The sequence below is a fragment of the Thermobia domestica genome, chromosome 2 (genome assembly GCF_964235325.1).
Source record: "Thermobia domestica chromosome 2, izTheDome1.hap1.1, whole genome shotgun sequence".
Lineage (NCBI taxonomy): Eukaryota > Metazoa > Arthropoda > Insecta > Zygentoma > Lepismatidae > Thermobia > Thermobia domestica.
In genome coordinates this window covers 78,729,297-78,753,972 of record NC_137455.1, presented here as the reverse complement: position 1 = coordinate 78,753,972, position 24,676 = coordinate 78,729,297, and the positions used below count along the sequence as shown (strand labels likewise).

At 36.1% G+C, this 24,676-nt stretch overlaps 1 protein-coding gene across 9 annotated transcripts in view; it reads right to left on the bottom strand.

Moving 5' to 3' along the window:
- The window catches only part of LOC145673108 (mannosylglucosyl-3-phosphoglycerate phosphatase), a 304,267-nt gene that overhangs the window by 15,123 nt on the left and 264,468 nt on the right, over window positions 1-24,676 (bottom strand). For all 9 annotated transcript variants that reach the window (XM_081742513.1, XM_081742549.1, XM_081742498.1 and 6 more), the window contains 5 exons: window positions 23,311-23,427; window positions 12,469-12,591; window positions 8,831-8,996; window positions 5,838-6,101; window positions 1,872-2,122 (listed from right to left, as the gene is read on the bottom strand). In XM_081742513.1, coding sequence (XP_081598639.1) covers window positions 1,872-2,122; window positions 5,838-6,101; window positions 8,831-8,996; window positions 12,469-12,591; window positions 23,311-23,427 — 921 coding nt within the window. The remainder of the gene's footprint in view (window positions 1-1,871; window positions 2,123-5,837; window positions 6,102-8,830; window positions 8,997-12,468; window positions 12,592-23,310; window positions 23,428-24,676) is intronic.

Sequence of the window (24,676 nt, the reverse complement as noted above, 5' to 3'; positions counted from 1 at the left end):
CCCTCCCAAATATTTTTCTAAATCCGATACTGATTATTTCTATCAAATGGTATTCAAGGTTGTGTCCGGAAGATTATTGTTAAATCATTGCACAGCTACAGTATAACGGAAATGTGGAAGTACGCTCTGACAGATATATTGAAAAACGTACGCCCTGATGGATATATTGAAAAAACATGCTAGAAGCTAGAGTACTAAGCTCAAGAAGTGAAACACGGATGACTAAAAAGAAATGATCTAGAGAAGGAAAAATGTCGATAATTCGGAAGTTAAAATAAAGTTAAATAGCTTATAAAATTGCCCTCAAATACTACCTACTTTATGTTTACTTTAATTCATAAACTTTGTGCTACATCCATCATGATGGTGAATTCCTGAGCGGAATATGGCATTTAGGTCATGGAATCTTATTTAACTTTAGAGTATACTATAAGAAAGCTATTAGCTTAGCTTTCTGATATGGATTCACCGTCCGAGGCAAACAATATTTATATATGCACTATTTGAAGTTTGAGTACTGAATTCGCAGAGTTTGGAAGTCTTACTTTCACAATGTGAAACGATACTCACTTGTTTTTCTTTTGTAAACAGAAAAAAAAAAACTAGCGTTGAACTTAACTGTCTGTAGCGCCAATCAATGTTATTGGACACAGACAGAGAATACATCAAAATGACATAATTCACAAATATTGCATCAAATATCAATCAACAGGAACAGTAATATTAAAGAACACGGGATAAAATACCGTTATTCAATAGAGGCACTTACACTTTACTTGATACATCTTGTCCTTTCGTACAGTTGCTTTCCTCTGGTTTTTCCTTCCTGCACCTGGTCATACCAATCAGGCAAGAAGAATTGTTTCTATGGCAACAGCACGTTCAGCCAAATAATGGCTCATTTCTCTCGCTCAACAATGGTAAACATTCTACCTTTTTGCACGTTGCACTTTGTTTTAGTCGAATGTCAACCTGAGTAGTGGACTTGCTGGTTATTGAGAGCATTTTTTTTTTTTTTTTTTTTTTTTTTTTAGTTCTCTTTTGTGTAATTTAATTTTATAAAACTGAAATTTACTTGCAGTGAATAATTTCGTGTTTCAATAACCGATACAAAAGCTGGCAACACAACATTGAGCACCACGTGCATGCAGCGAGCTGTCAGAAAGGACAAGTGGTATGAACTGCAGTTTAATACTAATCAATTTAAAGTAGCACAGTTACTGACTAACTGTAACGACTTATAAGGGATCGTTACAGGTTGCCCCGTCTTTAAAACAAAAAATATAATGTACAACTTTTTCACCATTCGGTCAAATTCATAGGAGGAAACTGACTTTTATTTGTCTGCAATAAAAATTGTCTCTACCAGAAATAGACTCGAATTGCAGTTCATAACGTTGAAGTTTAAACATGAACTTAGTAATGAGAGCATCCAAATTCTTCCGAATAAAAGCAAGCGAGCTGCGCTATTGTCACGAACAACTTCTTACAATCTTTTATCTAAACCTGACTATAAATGACAAGTGTTCGCGAGTCAAGAAAAAGTTACTTAGTTATTCATGGAAATTCAGGGAAAGTACGGGAAATCAATATCAAAATTTCAATGTGAATCACGTAACTTGAATGCTATTTGACATCTATGGCCAAACAAATCTCCTGCATCACTGAAGCAACTGAGTGTTGCACTGCATGCAGAACTGTTCACTTTTTCTCTGAAAACTAATCACGAATTGTATGCCTCAATTTCGCGAGGACTACAAACTGTACCATAGGCCAAAAATGGTCCAACACTGTGTTAATCAGGAAAGGTGCGCTTTATTAAGTAACTATAAAAGCAGTAGCAAAGAAAACAAGAAAGCATCTTAACTTACCAGCACCTTCCCGTTTTTAAGAGCTTCATAACCATCTCGACCTTCATAGATATAACATTTTGTAGCCAAACGATATCTCTGACCTAACGATAAGTATTCATCGCCGATTCTAACAAAATGAGGATCCACTCGATGTCCTGGAGGCTGCGTTGGATCGAAAGCAAAACTTATACCTGCTACTTGAGGAAAACGACCTTCCAGCTTTGGATATTGGGATACTCCATTTTCAAGAGCTCTTAGAACCTCTTCCCCTGCAAATACATTTTACAGAGAATAAGTGAATATTCAATAACTTTCTTAAGAATTGATTACATTATATACTCCACATGTTTCTAGTTATCATTTATACCTAATTAACAGAAGATTTCGACATATTTATTATCTACTATCCAAGTTAACTGCTATCTGCTACTTTACCGTTCCTTCTAAATTATTGTTTAATCAAGGATGCCCACAGAAGAAGGAACATCATAATGCATAATGTGACCCTTTTTTTTGGGGGGGGGGGGGAGGAAGAAAAATTCAAATATTTAAAAACAAGTTAGCAAACAAAACTCTGTATAATTTACATGAATACAAAACGTTTTAATCAATATTGTACCTAGGATGTATGTGTATGTATCTGTGTGTGAAGAGGCGGAGTATTGGAAGCCAGAGAAGTTGAGTAATTTTAAAAACAGCTACTCTATCTTTTTTGGAGAGAGGAGAATTTAAGAAAACCCGTCATGGGCCATAGTGGAGCAGGTTTAATAACTTCCTGAACAACCAAGAGTATACGAAACAATTATTTTCCTTTATTTGCAATCGAGTGGTTAGCATTTTTAATTTGTGTCCTGTAGATTCTAGATTAAAACAGCAGCCGACCATTCTAATTGAGGTTTTTTCACAGTTTTCTCATAGTTCCATCGGGAGAACCTTGGATGGTGCTTTAAATATTGCGCACTTAGAGTGTAAAAATGGACATCAGTATTTTAATTTTATCGAAATCTTTGTTTATTTCACGCTCCTGGATTTCTTAGTTTTGTCTTTTTCTATCCACTTGTTAAATTGTCCAGACAAGCCGGAAAAGAACAGCGTTAATGTCTATGTAATTTCGCTTGACTCCTTACTTAAAAAGTTCTCATCACTTCCATAGTTCTCGTCACTAAAAGTTCTCATTATAGTAATTAAAGAAAATAGTAATTATTTTGCGCCTAGATTCCATACTTTTATTTATTTATTTATTTATTTATTAAATTTCTCAAAATACTGCAGAAATCAAATAATAATATTAGTATTTCTCTAAATACTTTCTAGAAAACTACAAAATAATTCTTAATAAACTAGTCAAGTTTTCAAGTAATTTTTATGTTTAAGTCTACGAAGTGACTATTACCGTGTTTGCCGATGTATAATACACACACTTTTTCTTTGGGAATGAGTCCCCCCCCCCCCAAAAAAAAAAAAAGTCTTGTTTTATACAAGGATACGGATATTTTTATTATTTCAACGAGTTTTCTGGTTTGAAATCTTTCTTGCTTTCTTACGGTGTTAAAAAGCATTCTTGTTACGTTTAGTTCAGTAGCTCAGTAACTTCAGTTTTGATACAATCATTATATTTATTTCAGTGTGTAGCTTTTCTCTCAACGTATATGCACTACAGGCATTTCAAGAGCCACGTGCGATTCTATATTTCGTCAAGTATTGGTAACTCCACATACATTCCTTTCTAAAAATATAATTTTTATATATACATAGAGTGGACGTCTATGGCCATCATAAAAACATATGACGTTTGTAACGAACTATTTTGTCAATAACCAAATTAATGCGTACTTTGTATTCGGCTCAGAAAATGCATTTGTCTTCTACTAGCCCAATCAAGACCTCAAACTCTCCTCCTACCAGCGCAACAACTGGATTTTCACAGTTTAGTAAGATCCTAATTACACTAAACAATTACTTTTATAAAATACGAATGCAAATTACACACTTCATTAAATACGCATACAATGAGTTACAATTGTAATATTAGTTGTATTTAAGGAACTACGTATTTTGCAAATGAGATACTCAAGTATTACTTGTTATAGACTAATAAAAAGTTTAAGAATTGAGTGTGGTATAGTGGCTTTTGTATTTTCCCTGTAACTCCGGCTATACGGAGGTCGACACAGTTGATAAGTAAATGGTCTTGCATAGCTCAATAATTCTGATTTTATTTATTTTTTTAAATAAATGAAGCTAACAGCAAGATAGTCTGATGAAAGGTCAGGCAGATCCCTTTTTATGAAAATATCCTTGAGACAAGAAAAATTGGGTTATTAGAGTACATACATCTATACAATGTATTCGGACACACCATAAAACTTCGCGAGATGAATCCTCACACGAAAACATGAAAATAGTTACGGATCAACATTGGTGCAAAAAGGCATCATTTTGGAGTTATATCCCGCCGAAAATTGGTTGAAGCTTTATAAAAGGAGCCATAACTCGAAAACTAGATTTCGAATTAAAGTTGAGTAAAAGAAAATAGTAATTATTTTGCACCTAGATTCCAATAATGTATCAGTGTGTATGGAATGTATGCCAGTTTCAGTACCTAATCTATCACTTTTTGTTTCAATAAGGCCTCACGAATCTACTGCGTTTCAAGTCCAACTCGGCTGCCGCCCCTGTTCCAAATCGACTGGCATATTAATGGAATCTAGGTACAATTGAAGAGCTCCTTTCCAAATACCACTTAAGTCAGTTTTTCTCAATTTTAAACCTTTTATGTTTATTATGATATTGTGGGTGAGATGCACATATTAATGTTGAATAAACTGCAAAACTCACTCAAGTCTCACTGGTGTAATGGCTCAAAAACTACGTTTTTTTGCAAAGTCCACCTTAGTCATTGGTGTTTCCTGGTTTTTGGTGTTTGCTGTAAATTTTAAACATATGACTTAAGTGGTATTTGGAAAGGAGCTCTTCAATTCGCGGCATAGAAAGTGTTACAAAAAGTTTAAGTCCAAATTACTAAAAAACTCTTGCGCCGTGTGCTTACGCATTCTGAAACACGTCTCGATCGATTCTCTGCTCCTGATATTCAATCCAATTCGCCCTCCTCTACTTGTATAAAGAAGTCTGTGTGACGTAATATACTCTTTCCATTCAGACGAAAAAAACAGAAATCATGTTTATAAGCTTTCTAACCCTAAAACTGTCTCTTTCATTCGTTTGTTCTGAAATGCCTTTGTAGAGACTGAAGAAAAAAAATATCACAAAATGTTTCCATAGCTTCATAAACGCCTTTATTTGCATTTTCTCCTTCTTTAAAGACAACATAACACATCAAGCTAGGAAGATGATCCTTGTGAAATCTATGAAAACTGTCAATCTCAGCAGTAGGTTTTGCACTTCCTAGTCTGTAATGCGGGCGCAAGACTAAAAACTACTGACAGAAATCAGTGTTATTCAATAATTAATTTCATGTTGATTCCCAACAATTGCAAGCAAATATTCCAGTAATTAGGACTTAAACTTTTTCTAACATTTTTTATGCCGCGAAGTGTACAAAAATGACCATCATGTTCTTTTACTCGATCTTGTATATTTTGTTCTCGAAATAAAAATGATTTTTTTAATTTAACGTTCCACGATTACGTCCTTTAGAATAAAGGAGATGGATGATTAAAGAAAGTGAATGATTTTGAATTTTTATGTGCTCTCCTACCAGGAATTGAACCCCCGACCACGTTCACCAAAGGTACACGCGCTAGCCACTAAGACAAGCAGGGAGGAAATTTCGTTCTCCTGTTATAAACTTTATTTTATCTTCCAACCAATTTTCGGCAGGCTATAGCTCCGAAATGACGCATTTCTGTGCCCTTGTTGGGCTATAATTATTTTCGTGTTTTCGTGTAACAACATTTCCCACAGTATTTGGTGTTGTTTCTAAACACCTTGCTTACTAAATAAAATTTAAAGAAAGACGATTACCTGTCACAGATATCACAACGAGTGGATCCATCATTGGAATGATTTTCATAAGATCTCGTAATCGAAAATCTCCCGCCGGGTGCACTGTGTCGGATCGAAGTGTCCCAGAGTTAAGAATGACTAGATCTGCACCAGTTGCAGCTAATATCACATCACACACCCAGTTTCCAAGGTTTGTTTCAGACGTTCGTATGCTAGGGAATCGGCCATCCAGAGGTACACTGAAAGTCCCAAGCACATCATCCATCTTTCCTTCAACCACACCTTTAAAAGAAAAGAAAAAAACACACGGTCGTTTCAGTAGACATACACTTTATAATCCGACTCTTAGTTCTATTTGCAATGAAATTAAACTGACTTTTACTGTATACAAGTCACTGTTAAAGACAGAGATAACTTCAAGTGGAGGTAAGAAATACCTACTCTATCCTCTTCAGAAAAGGATATGATTACGGTAAAAGGAGACACAAAACATCATCTACTGCGGAAGGCTTACTGCAGTTCTGCATCAAATGGTTACATCATGTAGGCTAAAGGAGACGGATGACTAATGAAAATGAATAATTATGAAAGAATTGGTGGGATAAGAATGTGGAAGGAAACGGAAGAACCCCGAAAAAACCAGGACAATATGTAGTCTATCATAAATTTACTTCGCTCGGATCGACCAGAGGTGAGCGCTCCAACACTGAGCATTGTGCCCCTCAGGAACTTCATAGAACTAAACCACCAAAAAAACAACGTTGTACAGTATACTTTCGTACTAAGTACACTGGGATATTGATTATGAATCGTAATATACAGATACGAAGGTTTTTATAAATATTTTGGAAACGGAATACAACCTGCAAGGGTGAAACGACACGAATACTAGTACGGAACGACACGTATGTCGAAGCAGTCACAATGATGGTGTAATGTGGCCAACAGGATGAAGCACATTAGTGCTAATACAGATTTTTTTTTTTTTTTTTTTTTTTTTTTTGTAGAAGTGATTGTACTGTTCCGTGCTAATGGTGTTCGTCTGATCTTATGGCTCAAAAGCAGCATTCAGACCTTTCTCTGAAATACAAAGTTTAGTTGAATAAAAGCAGACTACATACGAGTAGAAGTATTCAGAGCCATTAATATCCCGAAAAGCAGGTGATGTGTCACAAAGATCTGACCAAATCGTGTGAGGGTGACAAGTCCACAAGAAGACTACTATCCAGTTCTGAATGGTAGGCGCCACCACACCTTATCTCCAAGTCAACTCATTTCAGAGCTGACCGTGTCAAGATTTACTGCGTCTCTCAACAGGCTTCACGAAATTTTTCTTTCTATAAGACTACTGAAATCTATATCCGACTGATTTCAGTGCAAAGACTTCATCTGCGGTGTACGATAAATATTGTCACTGGACTCAAGTTCAGTGATCGCATATTCTGTTTACAGATGAGTCAAGGTTTCTTCTCCAAACTGATTCCCGATGTATACTGATCTGTCGAGGCGAATACACGATACCGCCAGTCAAACATCAGGGAAAGAGATCGTTGCGGCGGAATGGTTTGCTGGTATATTGTAGCTTTCTGATTGATACCCACACAGACTTCCACATCGTTAAGGTTGATCCGCTGAGGTCGGGGATACAAAGTTTGTAGATACAGTTGGTTTTGAATTCGTTTTCATAGACCATAATCTCCGTCCGCATAGATGCCCTCAACACTGACTTCATTGCTAGTGAGGATACTGCTCGAATCGAGTGGCCACCCACGTTTTCCGGTCTAAATCAAATCAAACGTATGTACAACGCTTTACACAGTTATCATAACGTCATTCGCAGAGAATGAACTATTATCTAGATTATTAAGGTTACTATTCATAACCTTATTCTGAGAATAGATAACCGTTGTGAGATCTGCGTCGTACTTCGGAGTCATCACATCCTTTATTATGTACAGCTTTCACAATTTGCACCACAGGTATCCGTCCGCACAAACTTACGGAACTAATTGCACAATCAAGCAGAATTGAGGGATATATGTCAACAATATCCAATATGTCAACAATATCCAATGAGTACTTTAGAAAGTAAGCTACTTTTTTTGACATTATAATCCAATTTACCAACCTTAGACATATTCCTGTGGCGACCAAAACTTCTCAACTGGTCTATGTATTTTGGGCAACCCTCAGAAGTGGATAAACATGCTTATACCATCTTTTGTAATAGAAACACGTACCGATTGCTCTGAAAGTTGGAAACACTGATAGGAGTGATTTGAAAATTGCACGACAGATGATGAGAGGTTAAGGTTTTCACCTCACTTTTAAGGTTTTCATTTAACTACTTTTGACATTAAAATGTAATGTTATACTGGAAACTGTAAATTCTATATGAAAAATAATCTCAGCTCAACAGACATACGTGGTCCTGCAAAAGATGATCCAAATTCGAGTCCCCGCCAGTTCATATTATTCTGTATTATAACACTGTTGATATACATCTTCTGGTATTTAAATAACATTTATATATATGTATTCAATATTATATTTGTTCAGGCACGGTCCCAACACACTAAATGCAAGAAACAATAGTACATCGTGAATGCAAGTAACAAATGAATAATAAGAGATTTTATCAGAAGCATTACCCATAATTTGCAATATGTTCATACAACAATCCAGATGAGAATGTATGGTATGATTTGAATCAGATTTGCTATGTTTATCTCAAGATATCTTCCTAGTTTTATCGAATATCGATGGAAAACGATTTGAGTAACACCACACTGATTCTAATATCATTACTTCAAGTGAGTTCTAGGATTTTGATTAATATTTACTGCATATAAGAATGCTCCCTCTGCTTGGATGATTTGCTGACTGTTCCCACAGATAACGACTATGAAATGATAATTTCGGAACAGGAATATCCTTAGTACCTACGTAAGCACAGGAAAAAAACAAAAAGATCGAATTCAATAAATTAACAATATGTTAATATCACTTACTTGAGTATTTTTCTAACATCTCTTTCAATGTAGGATCTTCTTCGTATTGTGAAGTTACATTAATTTCATCTACTTTCACATCAACTACTTTATTGTTGAACGTTAGCGTAATTTTAGAAAATTGCCGAAAATCAGTGCCACTCTTTACAATGTACTTCCCATTCACCTACAATAAGACAACAGTTAATTATCACCGATAATATCATAAAATAATATATTTATATTTACCTTACAAAATACATTTTAATATTGTTTCTGATACATAAAACCAAATATTCCTCCAAAAGGACTTATAAATATACAGACAATGTACCAGAGCTAATGAACTTCTGATATTTGAAATAAATTTATCTCTACACTGTAAACCACTACAGTCATATAAAAACCAATTAAAATTTAAAATTCGTGTGTTTATAACTAAATTTTATTTTTAAAAATATTATGCAATAGTCCAAATTATGGAAGTGTTAAAATATCAAATAATACTTTCGATAAAGTGGATACTTTCAAATATCTAGGATCAATATGAACAGACCAAAACCATATTCAGGAAGAAATTAAATGTCGAATAAAAGAAGGGAATTCGTGTTATTATTTAGTTCAAAATATTTTGTTGTCGCGAATTGTGTCGAGGAATTTGAAGCTTCAAATATATAAAACGATAATCATGCGTCATTCTGTATGGCTGCGAAACATGGAAGCTCACTCTGAAAGAAGAACGCAAACCAAGTATTTGAGAACAAGATCCTGGGATGAATATTCGGACCCAAGAGGAAATGGGGAATAGCGGAAACTTCATAACGAAGAATTGCATAATTTATACGGTTTACCAAACATTGTTAGGGTCATCAAATCTAGGAGGCTCAGGTGGGCAGGTCACGTAGCCAGAATGAAAGAAAGTAGGAACGCTTTTAAAGTTTTAACTGTAAATTCAATCGGAAAATGACCATTAGGAAGACCTAGGCGCAGATAGGAGGACAATATTAAGATGGATCTCGTAGAAATAAGAATGAAGAGTAGAAACTGGATCCAGTTGGCTAAGGATAGAAGTCATGGGGAAGCTTTTGTGAACTCGGCATTGAACCTCCGGGTTCCATACGGGCCATAGAGTAGTTATTTTTTTTAGTTATTACGTAATATAATTCTGCATATTCGTTAGTCTAATCTCTTCCTTTCTTAGCTCCCAGCATAAGCATATAGCTTCCCATCTTATAGTTTCATTTCAGGTAGGCAGAGGGGTGGGGGTACTTTATTTGTCGGTAACTACTGGCCGAGAGTAGAGTGGAGTAGAGTAGCGTAAGAAATGTTTAGGGTGCGTCGACGCCGAGGTCTTTTTGCACCCATACAAAGTCAAGACTTAAAAAGGAAAAAAACAATTGAATACAAAATCAACAATAATAAAACTGGAAATAAGTTAATTAAAAAACAAGAAAAAACATCCACGCACGAATTACATTGCATACAAAGCCTGAATGTCTCGTAGAAACAACAGCAGTCTAGAAAGAAAACGAGTGTCATCCCCAAGAAGCAGATCCAGGTCTACCGGAAGGTTTTAATGTTGTCGATACCGAGTCAGAGCAGGACAATCGACAAGGAGATGACGAATAGATCAACTTTCTCCACAAAAAACACATTCTGGAGCTGCAACTCGACGTAAAATATATGCATGCGTCAAATGGCTATGCGTATGTCCAATATGCAGTCGAGTTAAAAGTACTTCTTCTCGACGAGGCGGTCGGGAACTAGAGGCCCAGAAACCTAAGCGGCGTTTAATGGAAGGCAATTTGTTGGCATGCGCGAGATCCCATTCCGACTGTCATTGGTGTAAAAGACGAGATGTAAACAACGGGTAAAGATCAGTGCAAGGAAGAGGCGTCACGAATACAATATCATGAAGAGCTGCATTTTTCGCAACAGAATTTGCCTGCTCATTACCAGGAATGCCAACATAGCTAAGAATCCAACAAAAGTGGACAAATGAGCCGGCACCAAGTAGGGAATGGCATTTCAACAAAATATATTGAACCAGAGGATGCTTAGTGTAAACGTCACTAAGGCTGGTCAGAGCACTGAACCAAATTTGGTGGACAAGTAGCCCATCGAATAAGGAATAAAGATCGCTATATTTCATGGATGGACTCAGCCACAGACAAGCGCGGCAACAGAGGTTGTGTTGCACAGCTTTGCATGCTGGGAGCTTCAATTTTGTTTGTTAAATCCTATATTTAACGAAACTAAGGTGCGGTATTTTCTTTCCATTATGGGCAGACTTCCGCTTTATACGAGTTATATCGATCTTCAAAAATCACAATTAACTTATACTGGAATGAAAATTTTAATTTTACGTCCGACATTGTACCCTTTAAACAAAATACGAATGATTACTGAAGGTGAACGATAATGAAAGAATTGATGAAATAGGAATGTAGGAGGAAACCGGGAGAAGAATCCCGAGAAAACCCACGGACACGATGCTGTTAATCACAAATTCACTTGGTTTGGAATCGAACCAGAAATCCCCTAGCATCAAAGGTGAGTGCTTTACTATTGACCCACCGTGCTCCCGACTTACTTATATTGTGTATGTGGAATACCATGGTTACGTGACACACAGCGATAATTACGAATACTGCTATTTATAATATTAAACAGTTAATGAATACTAAGTTTATTTTTTTTTTCTATTTTATTTTATTTTATTTTATTTTATTTTGTTTTGTTTTATTTTATTTTTTATGTTCGCCACTTACGATGCAAGAACGTTAAAAGCCTTAAACTTTAAAAAATATAATTCTTAACAATTGAATACTAACATAAGAACACAACTGGATACATTTCTGAATGTAAAGAGTATCAATCAAACTATCCCTAAATTTTCAAGGATAATTCTTAAGTTAGATGCTAAAAACATATTCCCTGTTAGCATAAACTAGAAAGCGTACCTTTGGTGCATATGGTCCCTGGTTCAATTCCCTTTAGATGCACAGTTTTCTTTACCACCACTGGGAGATAATTGAGTTGTTACAATTATTAAAAGGCTGCGATCTCCGATCTAGAAAGCGGGCAATAATAGCACCTGTTAGTACGCAGACTACGCGCTTCGCCCAGTTGAACATACGCACGTTATTTTCAAATAGTCCTTTGTAGGCTGCAGCACCAGCAAGTTTAATTTGTATCGTAATTATAGCTCTTCTCTCTTACTAACCACTCTTCCAGAATTTTCGAGTTATCGGATTTAATAATTTCTTTGAATCCAATAATTTCTTTGAAAAAAATAAAGCAGTTTAAAACACAAGGTTCATATTAAATTACAATACATTGCTACTAGGTACAAAATTTGCAATTCTTAACAAAACAATAAGTGGAAAATTGACGAAGAAACTACCATACTTCATTATAAAAACGGTAAAAGATTTTCTGTTATTCGAGTTAAATTAGATTTAGTTTCCAAATTCTTCAGATCCTATTTAAATACAGATTTAATTACATGATATTAATTTACGATATCTTCATATTTCTTTCCCTTAATCACAAACTTCTGTTTAAAAGATGTTCCGTTACTAACAAATTTTGCTAGATAAAATCCAAACTTCTTACTCAGGAATACTCTACCGACACCTCTTCGTCAAAGTACTTACTTGTTGGACTTCATAAACATGGTCATGGCCTCCTAAAATTAGATCAACTTCATCAACATTCTCGGCTAACTTTATATCATTTGGTGTCCTCATATGAGTTAACGCAATCACATAATCACAGCCCTAGAATAATAGAACGTACATAATTTAAGTAACATAATAAGTTAAGTAGTATAAGTACTTCTGTAATTAATTTATAAAGGTAATTGTCGAAGGTGGTATGATTAATTGAAAAGTTCTTTTCTTAAACAATACTAAAAGACTGAACATGGTAGCCTCTTAAGATTTGGGTACAGACAATGACAGTCCAGGATTCTAGCCATTCACCTATTTATTTTACAAAAATACAAAATGGCCTTTGTGTCTACAAAGTTAATAACTTAAATATTTCTTATGAACAAAGGCGAAGGAAGGAATGTTTTACACAGGAACTTCTTCGCTCATGGCAGCCACCGGGATGTCTTATAGAGACTTCAGGTTATGGTCCTTAGGTATCCTCCTCGGCTCATGGCAGCCTCATGAAGTATGATTTGTGATAGGAATCCCCTTTGCTTCAAGGCAGCCTCCAGGGATTTTAGGAAAGGTAGAGCCCCTTCGTCCAAGGCGATCTCTGTCTTCTTTGGCTCCACTTTTATAGACCCTTTTTACATGGATCGGTCGCTCATTCTTTTTTTGGTTCCCATCGTGTTGTTCTTCGTGTCTTCCTGGTTTTGTGTATCGTCTGCTGCTTATAAACAATAGCACGTGCCGCTTGTAAACATGTGATCACGTTGTAATGTGGGGATCCTTACACTCATTCACACACACACACACACACTCTCTCTCTCTCTCTCTCTCTCTCTCTCTCGCTATATATATATATATATATATAGAGAGAGAGAGAGAGAGAGAGAGAGAGAGAGAGAGAGAGAGGTTATTCAGTCTACATTTGCCAATTTCGACTTACCTAAAACTTTAGAAGAATTCATGGCGACAGGTCCGTAAGTGCTCGATGTGTTTCCCCTGGTTCCTAACAATAGCCCGACAGCGTAATTCCCACTGTAATACGCTTCTCTGAAGAATCGGGAGGGGAATCTTGTCCCATTCCCTTTGCACAGCGTTCCAAAGTCCTCCCTGTTGTCACACGCCGTTTTCTTAAAGTCCGCTTCAGCAATCCGAATCCACAATAGTCCATAGAACTTGCATCTGGAGATTTAACAGGTACCTCATTGAAAGGTATCATCTGTATACCACTTGCCTCCTCCATCTCCCTGTACAATGCGAGGGACGATCGTGAGGTATGTGATGAGGCCTTGTCCATGTGAATGCGCACCAGATTGGCGTCATGTCCGTACATTGTTGGAATCTCATGCTCGTAGATCGGCCGCATGATCTGCTCCTGAAAATACTGCGAATTTATTTTGCAGTTCTTCGCCACCCTACGAATCTTCAGTTTATCTCGGTAACAGTAGCCAGTAATGACCATGAACTCTTTTGGGAAGGATTCTTTACAGACACGGACCCACCTTCTGAAGTTCTTGACGCCTTTGTCTTGGTACATGATGGCTCTCATTTGCCGCCACAGTCGAAAAGGTAAATCCATGCTTCATCGAGCGTTACGACGTACATCCCCCTTTGTTTTGCCAGATGCCGTTCGTACAGCTTCTGGGTGTTACACTTTTGTTCCTTTTGGAGGGCGTCCGTGAGAAGATGGCCGCGAGCTTTCATGACTTTTTCCAGCTTGAGTTGATGGTGTAACGTCCGGCTCATAGTCCCCAAAGACACGTCAAGACGATTAGCCATACGCCTTTGTATTGGCGGATTTTCTTGCATTGCTATTTTGCAAAGTTTCCTCTGCATGGTAAAGGTGGCCTTGGTGCATTCCCGCTTCCTAGGCAACTTCGTTGGTGATCCAAATAGTGAAGCTTCGTTGCCCTTGTATTTTTTAATAACATTTTTATTCCACTTAAACTGATGTTGCAACCATTCTTCTTGCACTGTTTTCTAATGACAGAAACACTAAAGTGGGCATCATAAAGAGCCGCAACATAGCCTTCTCAAAACCGGCTTAGTTTGGGCAGCATTTTGGTCACTGAGCGGAAACCCACAAACTTGGAAACAAATTTAACACAACACTCACAACAATGGTCCTCTTTTGTGCGTTATTGTCATCCGCGCGGAAAAACAACTCCGTTCCCAGGAAGCCACTGCACAACACTGCAGGACGCCACAAGCCAGGTCGAGTGAGTCCATTCTGCCCGGGAGGGGGAAGGAACGAAATCGGCCAAATGTAGGCTGAACAACCTCTGTATATATATATATATATATATATATATATATATATATATATATATATATATATATATATATATATATATATATATATATATTATTATTATAACATATGTAGTTGATCGGAAAGTATTAGGACTGGTTTTAAGAACTGGCCTTATACGCAGGTAATTATCAAATAATGGAAATAACATAATATAATTTACTTGATTAATACGGCGTTGGACCATCTTTACAACTTGTGTGTACCTCGAAATGGAGGCATATAACTTGTGAATCGCTTACAAGAAATAGTGGGTCATTCTTCTTTGGCAGTTGTGTAAGCGATGATGCAGGAGGAAATCACGCCATACTCAGTGCTCTGAAACTAATCAATAGATATTCAATAATGTTCAAGTTGGGGGAATAAGCGTGTCACACGAGGTGCTGCAGTTGATCTTGATATTCCTTAAACCATACCTCTATAGGTCTGTTTGAGTATATTAGAACATTGTTATCTTGGAAGACTGCATCATTGTAAGAGAACAATATCTGTACCATAGAATGCACTGGTCATCAACTATTCTTGTGACCACCTTTTGATCCGAGCACTTCGGTTTTCGTCTGCTACTGGCAAAGGACTCGCTGAAGATCCCAGCGCTTTTTAAAGACAGTGTATCCAATTCAGCAACTTTTCTTCCAAGTCATCTTACGTTCGCTATCAATTATCATATGAGTTTTCGAAAACTTATATGTTTGTGACACAACAATTTGTAAATAGATTACGGATATTATTGATTAACCTTCTATTATTAAAAATAATAAATACGTAAATTAAGGGGATTGTTGCCTCGCCATTTTCTTTTTTCTTTTCCGTAATTAAAGCATATTTTCTAGTATTTATAGTTGCAAATAAGAAGGTACATAATATTATGTTTTTTGTAATTGATTTTTTTAAATATGCTAAATAATTGCAAGATAATAATTAATAATTTAACTTTTTACTTTGAAGCCCAACGAAGGAAATTCAATGAACCAACCCTGCAAATAATGACTAAGTTACTCTTTCTCTATAGGATAAAATAATTTACAAAGCATCATTTACACTCAGTCAATATTTAATTGAATTAATAGAAATTTTAGGGGATCAAGGAATTAAAATGAAATATAGTGTGATTGTTGGTAAATGAAGCTTTGCAAATTATTTTATCGTATACAGGAAAAGTAATTAATCGTTTTCTGCAGGGTTGGTGCTTTGAATTTCCTTCCTTGGGTCGGAAAGTAAAAACTTTAATTAGTGATTAATTATGAATTATCTTGTATTTAATTAGCATGTTTTAAAAATTTTCAATTACAAAATTAATATGTTTCTTTATACTCAACTATAAATACTAAAAAAACGGGTTTTAATTCAGGGGAGTTATTTAGGGAGGACAGGGAGGGGCATTTCCCCCCTGAGTGAGATTTATATAGATTTTATCAATAAAATAGTAATGTCAGTGAAAAACGCGAAATTTTACTTATATCAAGGGGTCTTGCCCCCCTCCAAGCCAAATCTGAAATGCCGCTACGCTTTTAATTACGGACAAAGAGAAAATCAAAATGGCATGGCAAAAATCCCTTTAAGCTGCTCAGTGTTGTCAATTCCATTTCCATGGGTGTCAGCGTACTTGCTCTTTCGAAGTTTGTACAAGTCTGTACAACTACGGTATATTTAGTAAATCGGCTCAAGAATACCCTTCGTGTAGTAAGCTTGTTAGAAAACAAATTTTACAGAAAATAGAACGCTGAAGGAAATGTGTTCCTTATTTTGTTTGGCTTTTTTTTTTTTTTTTTTTTTTTTTTTTTTTTTTTTTTTTTTTTTTTTAACACAAGGCTTTGTATCTCCGTCTGTTTACGAACATGATTGTCTCAATATCCACTACTGAGAAAAACATTGGTTGAATTTTCGTTCAGCACATTCGAAAATACTAAGAGCTCAGACAAATTTAGAGCACTTATTGTCAGCATCTTTTCAAATTACGACGAAGAAGTTAAAATTATTTAACTTTTCGGAGGCATATGTGGTTTAATAGGGTGCACAATGAATGACACAAGATAATTCCATTGACTGAGTGAGTAAAACCTAATGCATTATGTCCTGGCGCGTGATTTAATTCCATGATCTCCCGAGTACTAAGCCAAGGCTATACCAGCTGAAAGTGAAAGTGTTTAGGATTTTACGTCCTTTTTCAACAGCGGGGCTATATAGAGATGTGGACCTACAGATTAAAGTGGGCTCCGAACCACTCCTTTCAAGGTGAGCTCCCGGCGGGAATCGATCTCGCGACCACTCGGGGGAGCCCGCTATACCAGCGGAGGAACGAAAAATTAATTTGTACTCCATTTATAGTTTCATTATTAGTATGCACCTGGACTTTCCATGCTTTTTTTTTTTTTTCCTTTTTGCACTTGTTTTCAGGTTTTCAGCAAATAAGGGATTTTGTCGTGAAAAATGTTCTTGTTATTTTTCTGCAGAACTTTTCGCACTTTATAAAGAAACCTTTTGCTCCCAGATCCAGTTATCCACAGGATGAATAGTGTCTTCGTATTCACGCTTTTATCATTTTATACAAAATAACTTAAATCTAATAAACCTACTTACCTATTTTCTAAATTTAAATTTCTTGGAGATACTTATTGGCTAATACCCACTTCAAAGGAAATACCACCTTGCTGTTCAAATCTTATTATTTTTATCACGTCCTTTTGGCTATGAAAATGTGCTTTCAGTTCGAAAAATGCGTCAACAGTATCGCGTTTACATAAGAAAGCATTGATTCTACTTGTAGCTTTTTTTTTCTGCCCTTGAAAAGTTTTGTCTGATGCTCAAGTGCTTTTTGATCCGGATGTCTTCAAATCGCATATGTTCAAATCAAGATTTTGACTGAAGTCAACGTCAACACGATGTTTCACAGCACAAGCTTTATATATGAAAGAGACGTATTTCTTTAATTATTTTCTCTTTTCCTCTTTATATAGTTTTACATCTATAACATGTTCTCTTGTTTCTCTTATGTGTCCATTCTCCCCTGGTGAAAAATCATTGTTTACTTTGAGAATGAATTTGAAAAATTAAAAAAAAAAAAAAAAAAATGTGGAAATTGTTGAGTGAAAGAAAATGTCATTCCGTAACTGCCCTTTTCAAATAAGGAAATAAAATAACTCATCTAAGGGAACCTCCGTTACTTCAAAGCACTCGCCTTCGGTGCACGTGGTAGAGGTCTGCACGGGCCGGAATTTTTAGCCCAGGCTCGGCCCGGCTCGTGAGTTTATAATGTGAGGTCCAACCCGAGTCCGAAATATGTTTTAGCATTTAGGCCCGAGCTCATGTGGTAATCAAATGAGCCAGAAATAAACCCGAATTACATAAACTTTATAATTTACTAAAAATTATATATATATTTTTTTAATTTACAGCAATTAGAAGTTTAATTTTGCAGATCTGCTTTAATAGTTCTTAAGAAAGAATGGTCCAAACGTCCAATAAATATCGTTGTACAGTACATTTACAAAGTTAGGCCCCAAAAGGACCGAGAAATATGATTGTATATTTAAAAAATTACAGCCCGGCCGGCCCCGAAGTGATATATGCTTTGTAGGCCTGAGTCCGGCCCGCGGATTGCACTTTAACCTGTAAGTCCAGTCTCCATATAGTCTTGCTGTTGGGTAAAGACGTCTAAAAACCTAACAAACGAATTTTCCCTTAGAATGTATTCCCTCGTGGCATGCTTATCACGAGAATTGCTGTCTTATAAAGAATTTGCTATATGAATTTCATTTAGCGCTATGAGAGTAATAAACTTACCGTTAGCGTTGTTTTCAAATTTTGGAATTGATGATACGATTCCAAATGACTAAGAACAGTAGAATTGTATCTTTTCTTGTATTCATTTGGGGCTCCCACAGTTCGATTCATTGGTCATAGATACGAGGATTTCAAGAAGAGGAGTAAGCAACACTACAACTCAACCACCCCCAGAGAGAGAATGACAACCTTTGTTGCCAAACGTCAACGATCGCTGAAGAGCCACTTTTCTGTCCTAGAGAAAGCGATCTATTGCCTCGTTACTTTGCGTATATCCGTGGAAAATATTTAGTAATATTTATGTAAATATATCAATTGTACTGTATATATACCTTATTTATTGTTTTTAGTGCGGAAGTTCTATTTGTAGAGTTTAAGTTATTGTCGTGAGTGTGTCGTCTCAAGATTTGATGTGTGTGTGTTTGTGTTTCATCCCCCTTTTATGCTTCTTGTATATAGTATTGTTTTTGGTAAATAGTTAATTGTAAATAAAGGAACCATCAACATCTGTGCAGTCACCCGAATGTTACAGGATTGGAGGGAGAAAAAAGCTTATTCTTAAAAGTGGAGAGCCACAAATTATTTTTAACGTTTATTCGTATTTCCGCTCACAAGAACAGGAAGGGGGAAGAAAAGCTTCCGTACGGGAGGCTGTGGATAAAACTGCTGCGGCCACTCGTTGCGAAATCTACTGTATATGATATAAGCATTTAATGAACAACGGTAGATTAGAGACCCCACGCAAAGACAGAAAAAGTGAAAAGCGAATGACACGTGTCGACTAGGCCTGTATCCAGGGAGATCTATTGGGGCGCCCCCCTAAATTTTCGCTGGCCACCTAAAATTTTCACGGTAGGCTTGCAAATGAACTATAATATGGTTAGATCGGACACCCTTAACTTCGGTCGGGCCCCCCTACATTTTTGGGCTGGCTACCGGCCTGGTGTCGACATTTATGACAATTTTACCCGGGAAACTATAAGGCGGAAAGTACATGAATTTTTCAGGAGAATTTAGGGTGGATATATTTATTATTATTATTATTATTATTATTATTATTATTATTATTATTATTATTATTATTATTATTTGGAGAGAAAGAGAGTAACATAACACATCTTTATTTAGATCGCAAAACCATAGATTCTTAAAACCTCTTGATATTATTACACACCTGGAGCCATCCCCTCAAATATCAAACATTATCTTTCTGAATATTTGTAATCACTCGCAGTGGTAATGGCTGAGGTAGTTAGGTGAAATATTTATGCCCTTTTCAATTACTCATGACGCGCTCCGAGTCTATCCCATTCCTTCTGGACACGGCTCTTTCCCTCGATGTCTGATTCCCATATACTGACTGTAGTGGTCTGATTGCCATATACACTTTACGTATTATAAATTGGCTTTTATACGGGTATACCCAAAAAGGTGCTTTATTTATTCGTTCGTTCTTGCTCTCAGAACCAAAATTAATTCTCCTTATAGCGTCTCATTTTGCGTAACTGAATTAAATTTCTTATCGAACATTACATAGCATTTCATAACAAAAGTATCGGCACTTTTCTATAAAGTGGGTCTCAAATCATTGCGCTCAATAAATTACAGTTGAATCGAACTCGATGACTATGCACAGCAGAGCCTCAGCCAGGTCGCCCTCGCTCTCCCTCGCACGAGTAACTACACGAATTGTCTAATTCAGTGTTTATGACGAAGTGACAACGCAGCAAGTTGTCGAGTCGGTGAAGAGGAGCGGCATCGAGGCACGAAGTGCTCTGATGAAAAGGTGGAATCCAGTATAGTCTTTTGATAGTACTAGCAAGACCAATGGAATACCATGAAACTGCGGCCCACACCAGCTCAGCAGACCCGCCACAATGTTTAATGGTAGGCTGTCCAGATATATATATATATATATATATATATTATGTCCGACATGCATAAACCCGGCCTGCGTCGGGAATAAGGAGAAATGTGACCCATCGGTTCTTTTCCAATTATTATCGGCAGTAGCTATTTAATATTATTAAGAACCATCTTTTCCGCTCTACCGCGTTAGCGACGTTGATCAGAGGTTTCGAAATCGCAACTCAACAACGGATATTGAGGTTATGCTGCTCTTGTGAGACTGATTATACCAAAAGGTCAATCTACATGCTGTTGACTGAGTGTACGCTCAATTGAAGGGCCCCCTGCAATAACAAGGTAACTGAAATTGGAGGTTTTGAGTTAGAAAGCTTATAAACTTAAAGTGCAACTTGCAAGATGGAAATGATTTGTTTTTTTCTCACAATAGACGCTTCGAATACGCACTAGAGGCGACGGGAAAGCAAAATAAGTCCACACGCCTTCTTTATCTATGTTTTACCAGGAATCGAAATAACTCCTTACCTTGTCATTGCAGAGGGCCTTTCAATTGTACTGCATTATCTCTACGGTTCTGTATGACAATCCTCTTCAATCTTCGGCGATCTCTCTCACCTAGGCTTTGTTTCCGTCACTGTCTTTCTTCTCTGATGTCTTGACACGAATTTCGTATGCCGACATCACTTTGAATATGTTGTTCTCGATACATTTAATATACTGGCAGTCTTAGATACACTTGCTCCGATTGTCCTAATACACACGTGAATCCGTACATCGCCTCGGGTAGTGTGTGTGTGTGTTTCGATAGTCATATTTTTTTCCCGTAAGCTTTTCTTCTTACGTTTTCTCCTTGCTTGTTTTATGTCATTGCGGCCTGCTTGCCACAGATGAGTAAAACACGTAATCTTATACCAAGAACTGCCAGAAACAGCTAACACTGTACAACAGTTCTTTCAAAGGATCCGTATTGGAAATGAAGCATGTTTTAAAGTTGAGATTTTGTATATACATGCTACCTTTACATAGAAGATGCCACAATGTCCAAAATCAAAACAAACTTTATAACTAACAAAATATGAGCCGTTTCGGGTAGTAAGGTTGCACTCAACAAAGGCTTGTTTTGATAAAAATGCATTTTAAACATTCTTTATAAGGGTGAACACCACAGAATATTCTTCTATCAATTAATTATTTTATTACTCTGGATAAATAAATAAAAATTACCCGATGAGTTCGAATGAGTTTGTCCTTACTATCTGAACTATTATATTTTCTTTCGTTAAAAGAAAGTTAAGGCTGCCCGATCGCGGAAACGCTACCTGACAATTTACGCTAGTACAGAAATTAAAAATGTAATGTCTAAAAACTGTTTGAACACTAGCAAGTTCCCATTTATTATTATTATTATTATTATTATTATTATTATTATTATTATTATTATTATTATTTTAATGCCACTGAAAGAGAAAATATTTAGGAGTGTAACAAAAATCAAGGCACAAAAAAGTTAATTAAAAAAGGGAAAAGAAAGCTTACAGACTGGCCCAGCCAAAAGAAATTCACGATTATAGGGAAAAACTATTTTGAAAATTGTTGGGAAGCTGAAGGGGTAAATGAAGTAAGTGTGTGATGTTCCAATTTGCATACTTTGAAGCGAAATGAGTAGTATATTATTTAAAATACCACACTTCAACTGTTGAAACATATTAATTACACGCACTTTTTATTACATTGAAAATAAAGACTGCTTGCACTTAGAAAGATGATACTAGTTAAGATGAATTTATACATATAGCCAGTGTGTTCAATAAGTTCCACGACTACCCTGAAAATAATTACTGGCAGAAAAATCTATTATTATTTCAGTTTTTTATATATTCCCTTCCCAAGCCAAACACTCGAGGAACCGGTCGTAGAGCTCTGAAACGCAAGTCGTCCACTGGTATGCTGTCCAACACATCCGTCACATTCGTGTTTCTTTATTCGTTACCAGTGTTACGAGAATGGAGTAACGTGCTCCAATCAAGTTTTGTTCTAAATGCGGTAAAATGTACACAACGATGCAGAAAGCGTATGCATGATTTTCTTCGTTGGAGCAGTGTTTGAATAATTTTCGCGTTTCAAGAATGGTCTTGAGTCCCTAGATGATTCTCGTACCGGTAGACCTGTGAGTAGGTGAAGTGAAGAAAATGTGAACCGTGTGAGCGTGCTGCTTCACGCTAACCGATGAACCAGTATCAAGCACATCACAGGTGAACTCGATATTGATGTAGGCACCGTACATGATACTGTGAGTGCTGTTCTTGGCCAAAAGAAAGGTCATACTCCTTAAACCCCCCATCGATTTTATGCTCTTTCCAGAGCTCAAATCTACCCTCACAGGGAAGTGTTTTAAAGGTCTTGAGGATGTTGCATCGATTCAAGCAAATATAATAGCAATGCTGGACAGCATTCCAGTGAATGACTTTCCTACAGTGTTCCAGAGCCTCTACGACCGGACCCGCGAGAAGAAAGATATGCAGAAAATGAATATGATAATAATTTTTTTTCTGGCATCTTAAGTATTTTATTTCGAGGTAGTCCTTGAACTTATTGAATGCACTGTATATTATTCTGCCAGTTGCGTAATGCAAATCACTACTACAAAAACATTTAATTTTTACTTCATTATACTTTAAAATTCTCATCATCTGCATTTTAATTGTTTTGGATATATGACCTATGCTGAGATATAAAATAAACTTATCAAAATTGGAGGTGATGAATGGAATCATTAAGTTAAATAGATGAATGTCTGAATAACGATAGGAGTAATACACAAACAGTTGTCCCTATTTCTATAAAGCGTATCGCTCATCAAATAAAGGAATTATTTTCACCTCATCTTTCAGTTGTTGGCCTAACTTTTGGCCTGCTTCAATGAAGTCTATGAATGTTACCTCCTCCGGGTTTATCATAGACAATGTGTCCAACCATTCTTGCTCCACAAGTCCAATCTGAAATAAGTAAAGAAAGTGAATCCTGTTATTCCATACTTACTTAATTGACATGTCCAATTATTCTCCTTACAGAAAAGATAATATTGAAGATTTTTTTTATTGCATTCACCACTTGTTATGCATGTAATTTAAAACATTGGCTTTCGAATAGCAGGTTGGGGCGACGATCCGTATTCAATTCTACGACTCCGATCCCACTTTAAACTGTATCTACATCTAACATAGCACCGATACCAAAAAACTTACATTTCAAACAAACAATGTTGTACGTTGATTGAAGCCAGCTGTTAACTAATATGGTTGAGAAATCTCGCATTTGGCGTAAACAGCTAGTAGTTTGAGTTCTGACTGAGACCCTAAAAAGAAACTTAACATGATCCAAGTTATAAACATCTAGAAATTTCAATCGCATCAAACTTTGCAAGTTTCTCCATTTCAGCCTTCAACATCCATAAGTCGAGTTTTCAACATCTCCAATTAATTTTGCATTTCTGGCGGAAAAGACTTTAATAATCGACATTTTTTTATTTAATTCGAAGTTCTCTTATTTATTTTACGTTAGCCTGGGTATTTCATGTTACGAGTGCAAAGCATTTGCCTGTGAGTTGAGTTTCCCAGATTAAGAGGTAAATTGTACCGTTATATACAGATTTTTCCTAAAATTTACTCTTACTAATGAAATGTGAAGTTTTTCAAAAAAAAAAAAAAAAAAAAAAAAAAAAAAAAAAAAAAAAAAACACTACCGTTCGAATCAGGCTACTAAAATCTTTGAAATTGTTTCTATTACAGCAAGAAAAGATGTTGAGTGAATTGCACACCGTGTAAAGGCCATTCTTCTTCTTCCCTTCTTTTCTCCCCTCTTTTCTTAAAAAAAAAAATCATCATGATTAATAGACTTCTTCCCGAGTAAGTTGCATTTTATTTTTTGTATCATATGTTAATCAACTAAAGAAGAATTCTATATCTTCTTTAAATGAAATTTGAAAATTAAGATACTAATGGTTATTGTCTTTTAGAACAATAATAATTACTGCACACAGTCTATTAATATCAACTGCGCTACAGTAGTAGCAGTACCAAAGTAGTAGCTGTAATTGTGATGGTAGTAGTAGTAGTAGTATTACTAACTCTAAGATTACTTTGTTTATGATCGTTTGATCTAATTTGCTGATAACATTAGGATTCTTTTATTTTATTTTCTGCACGAGTATTTCGAATTTTCTATAAGTTGAAAGATCTTGAATTT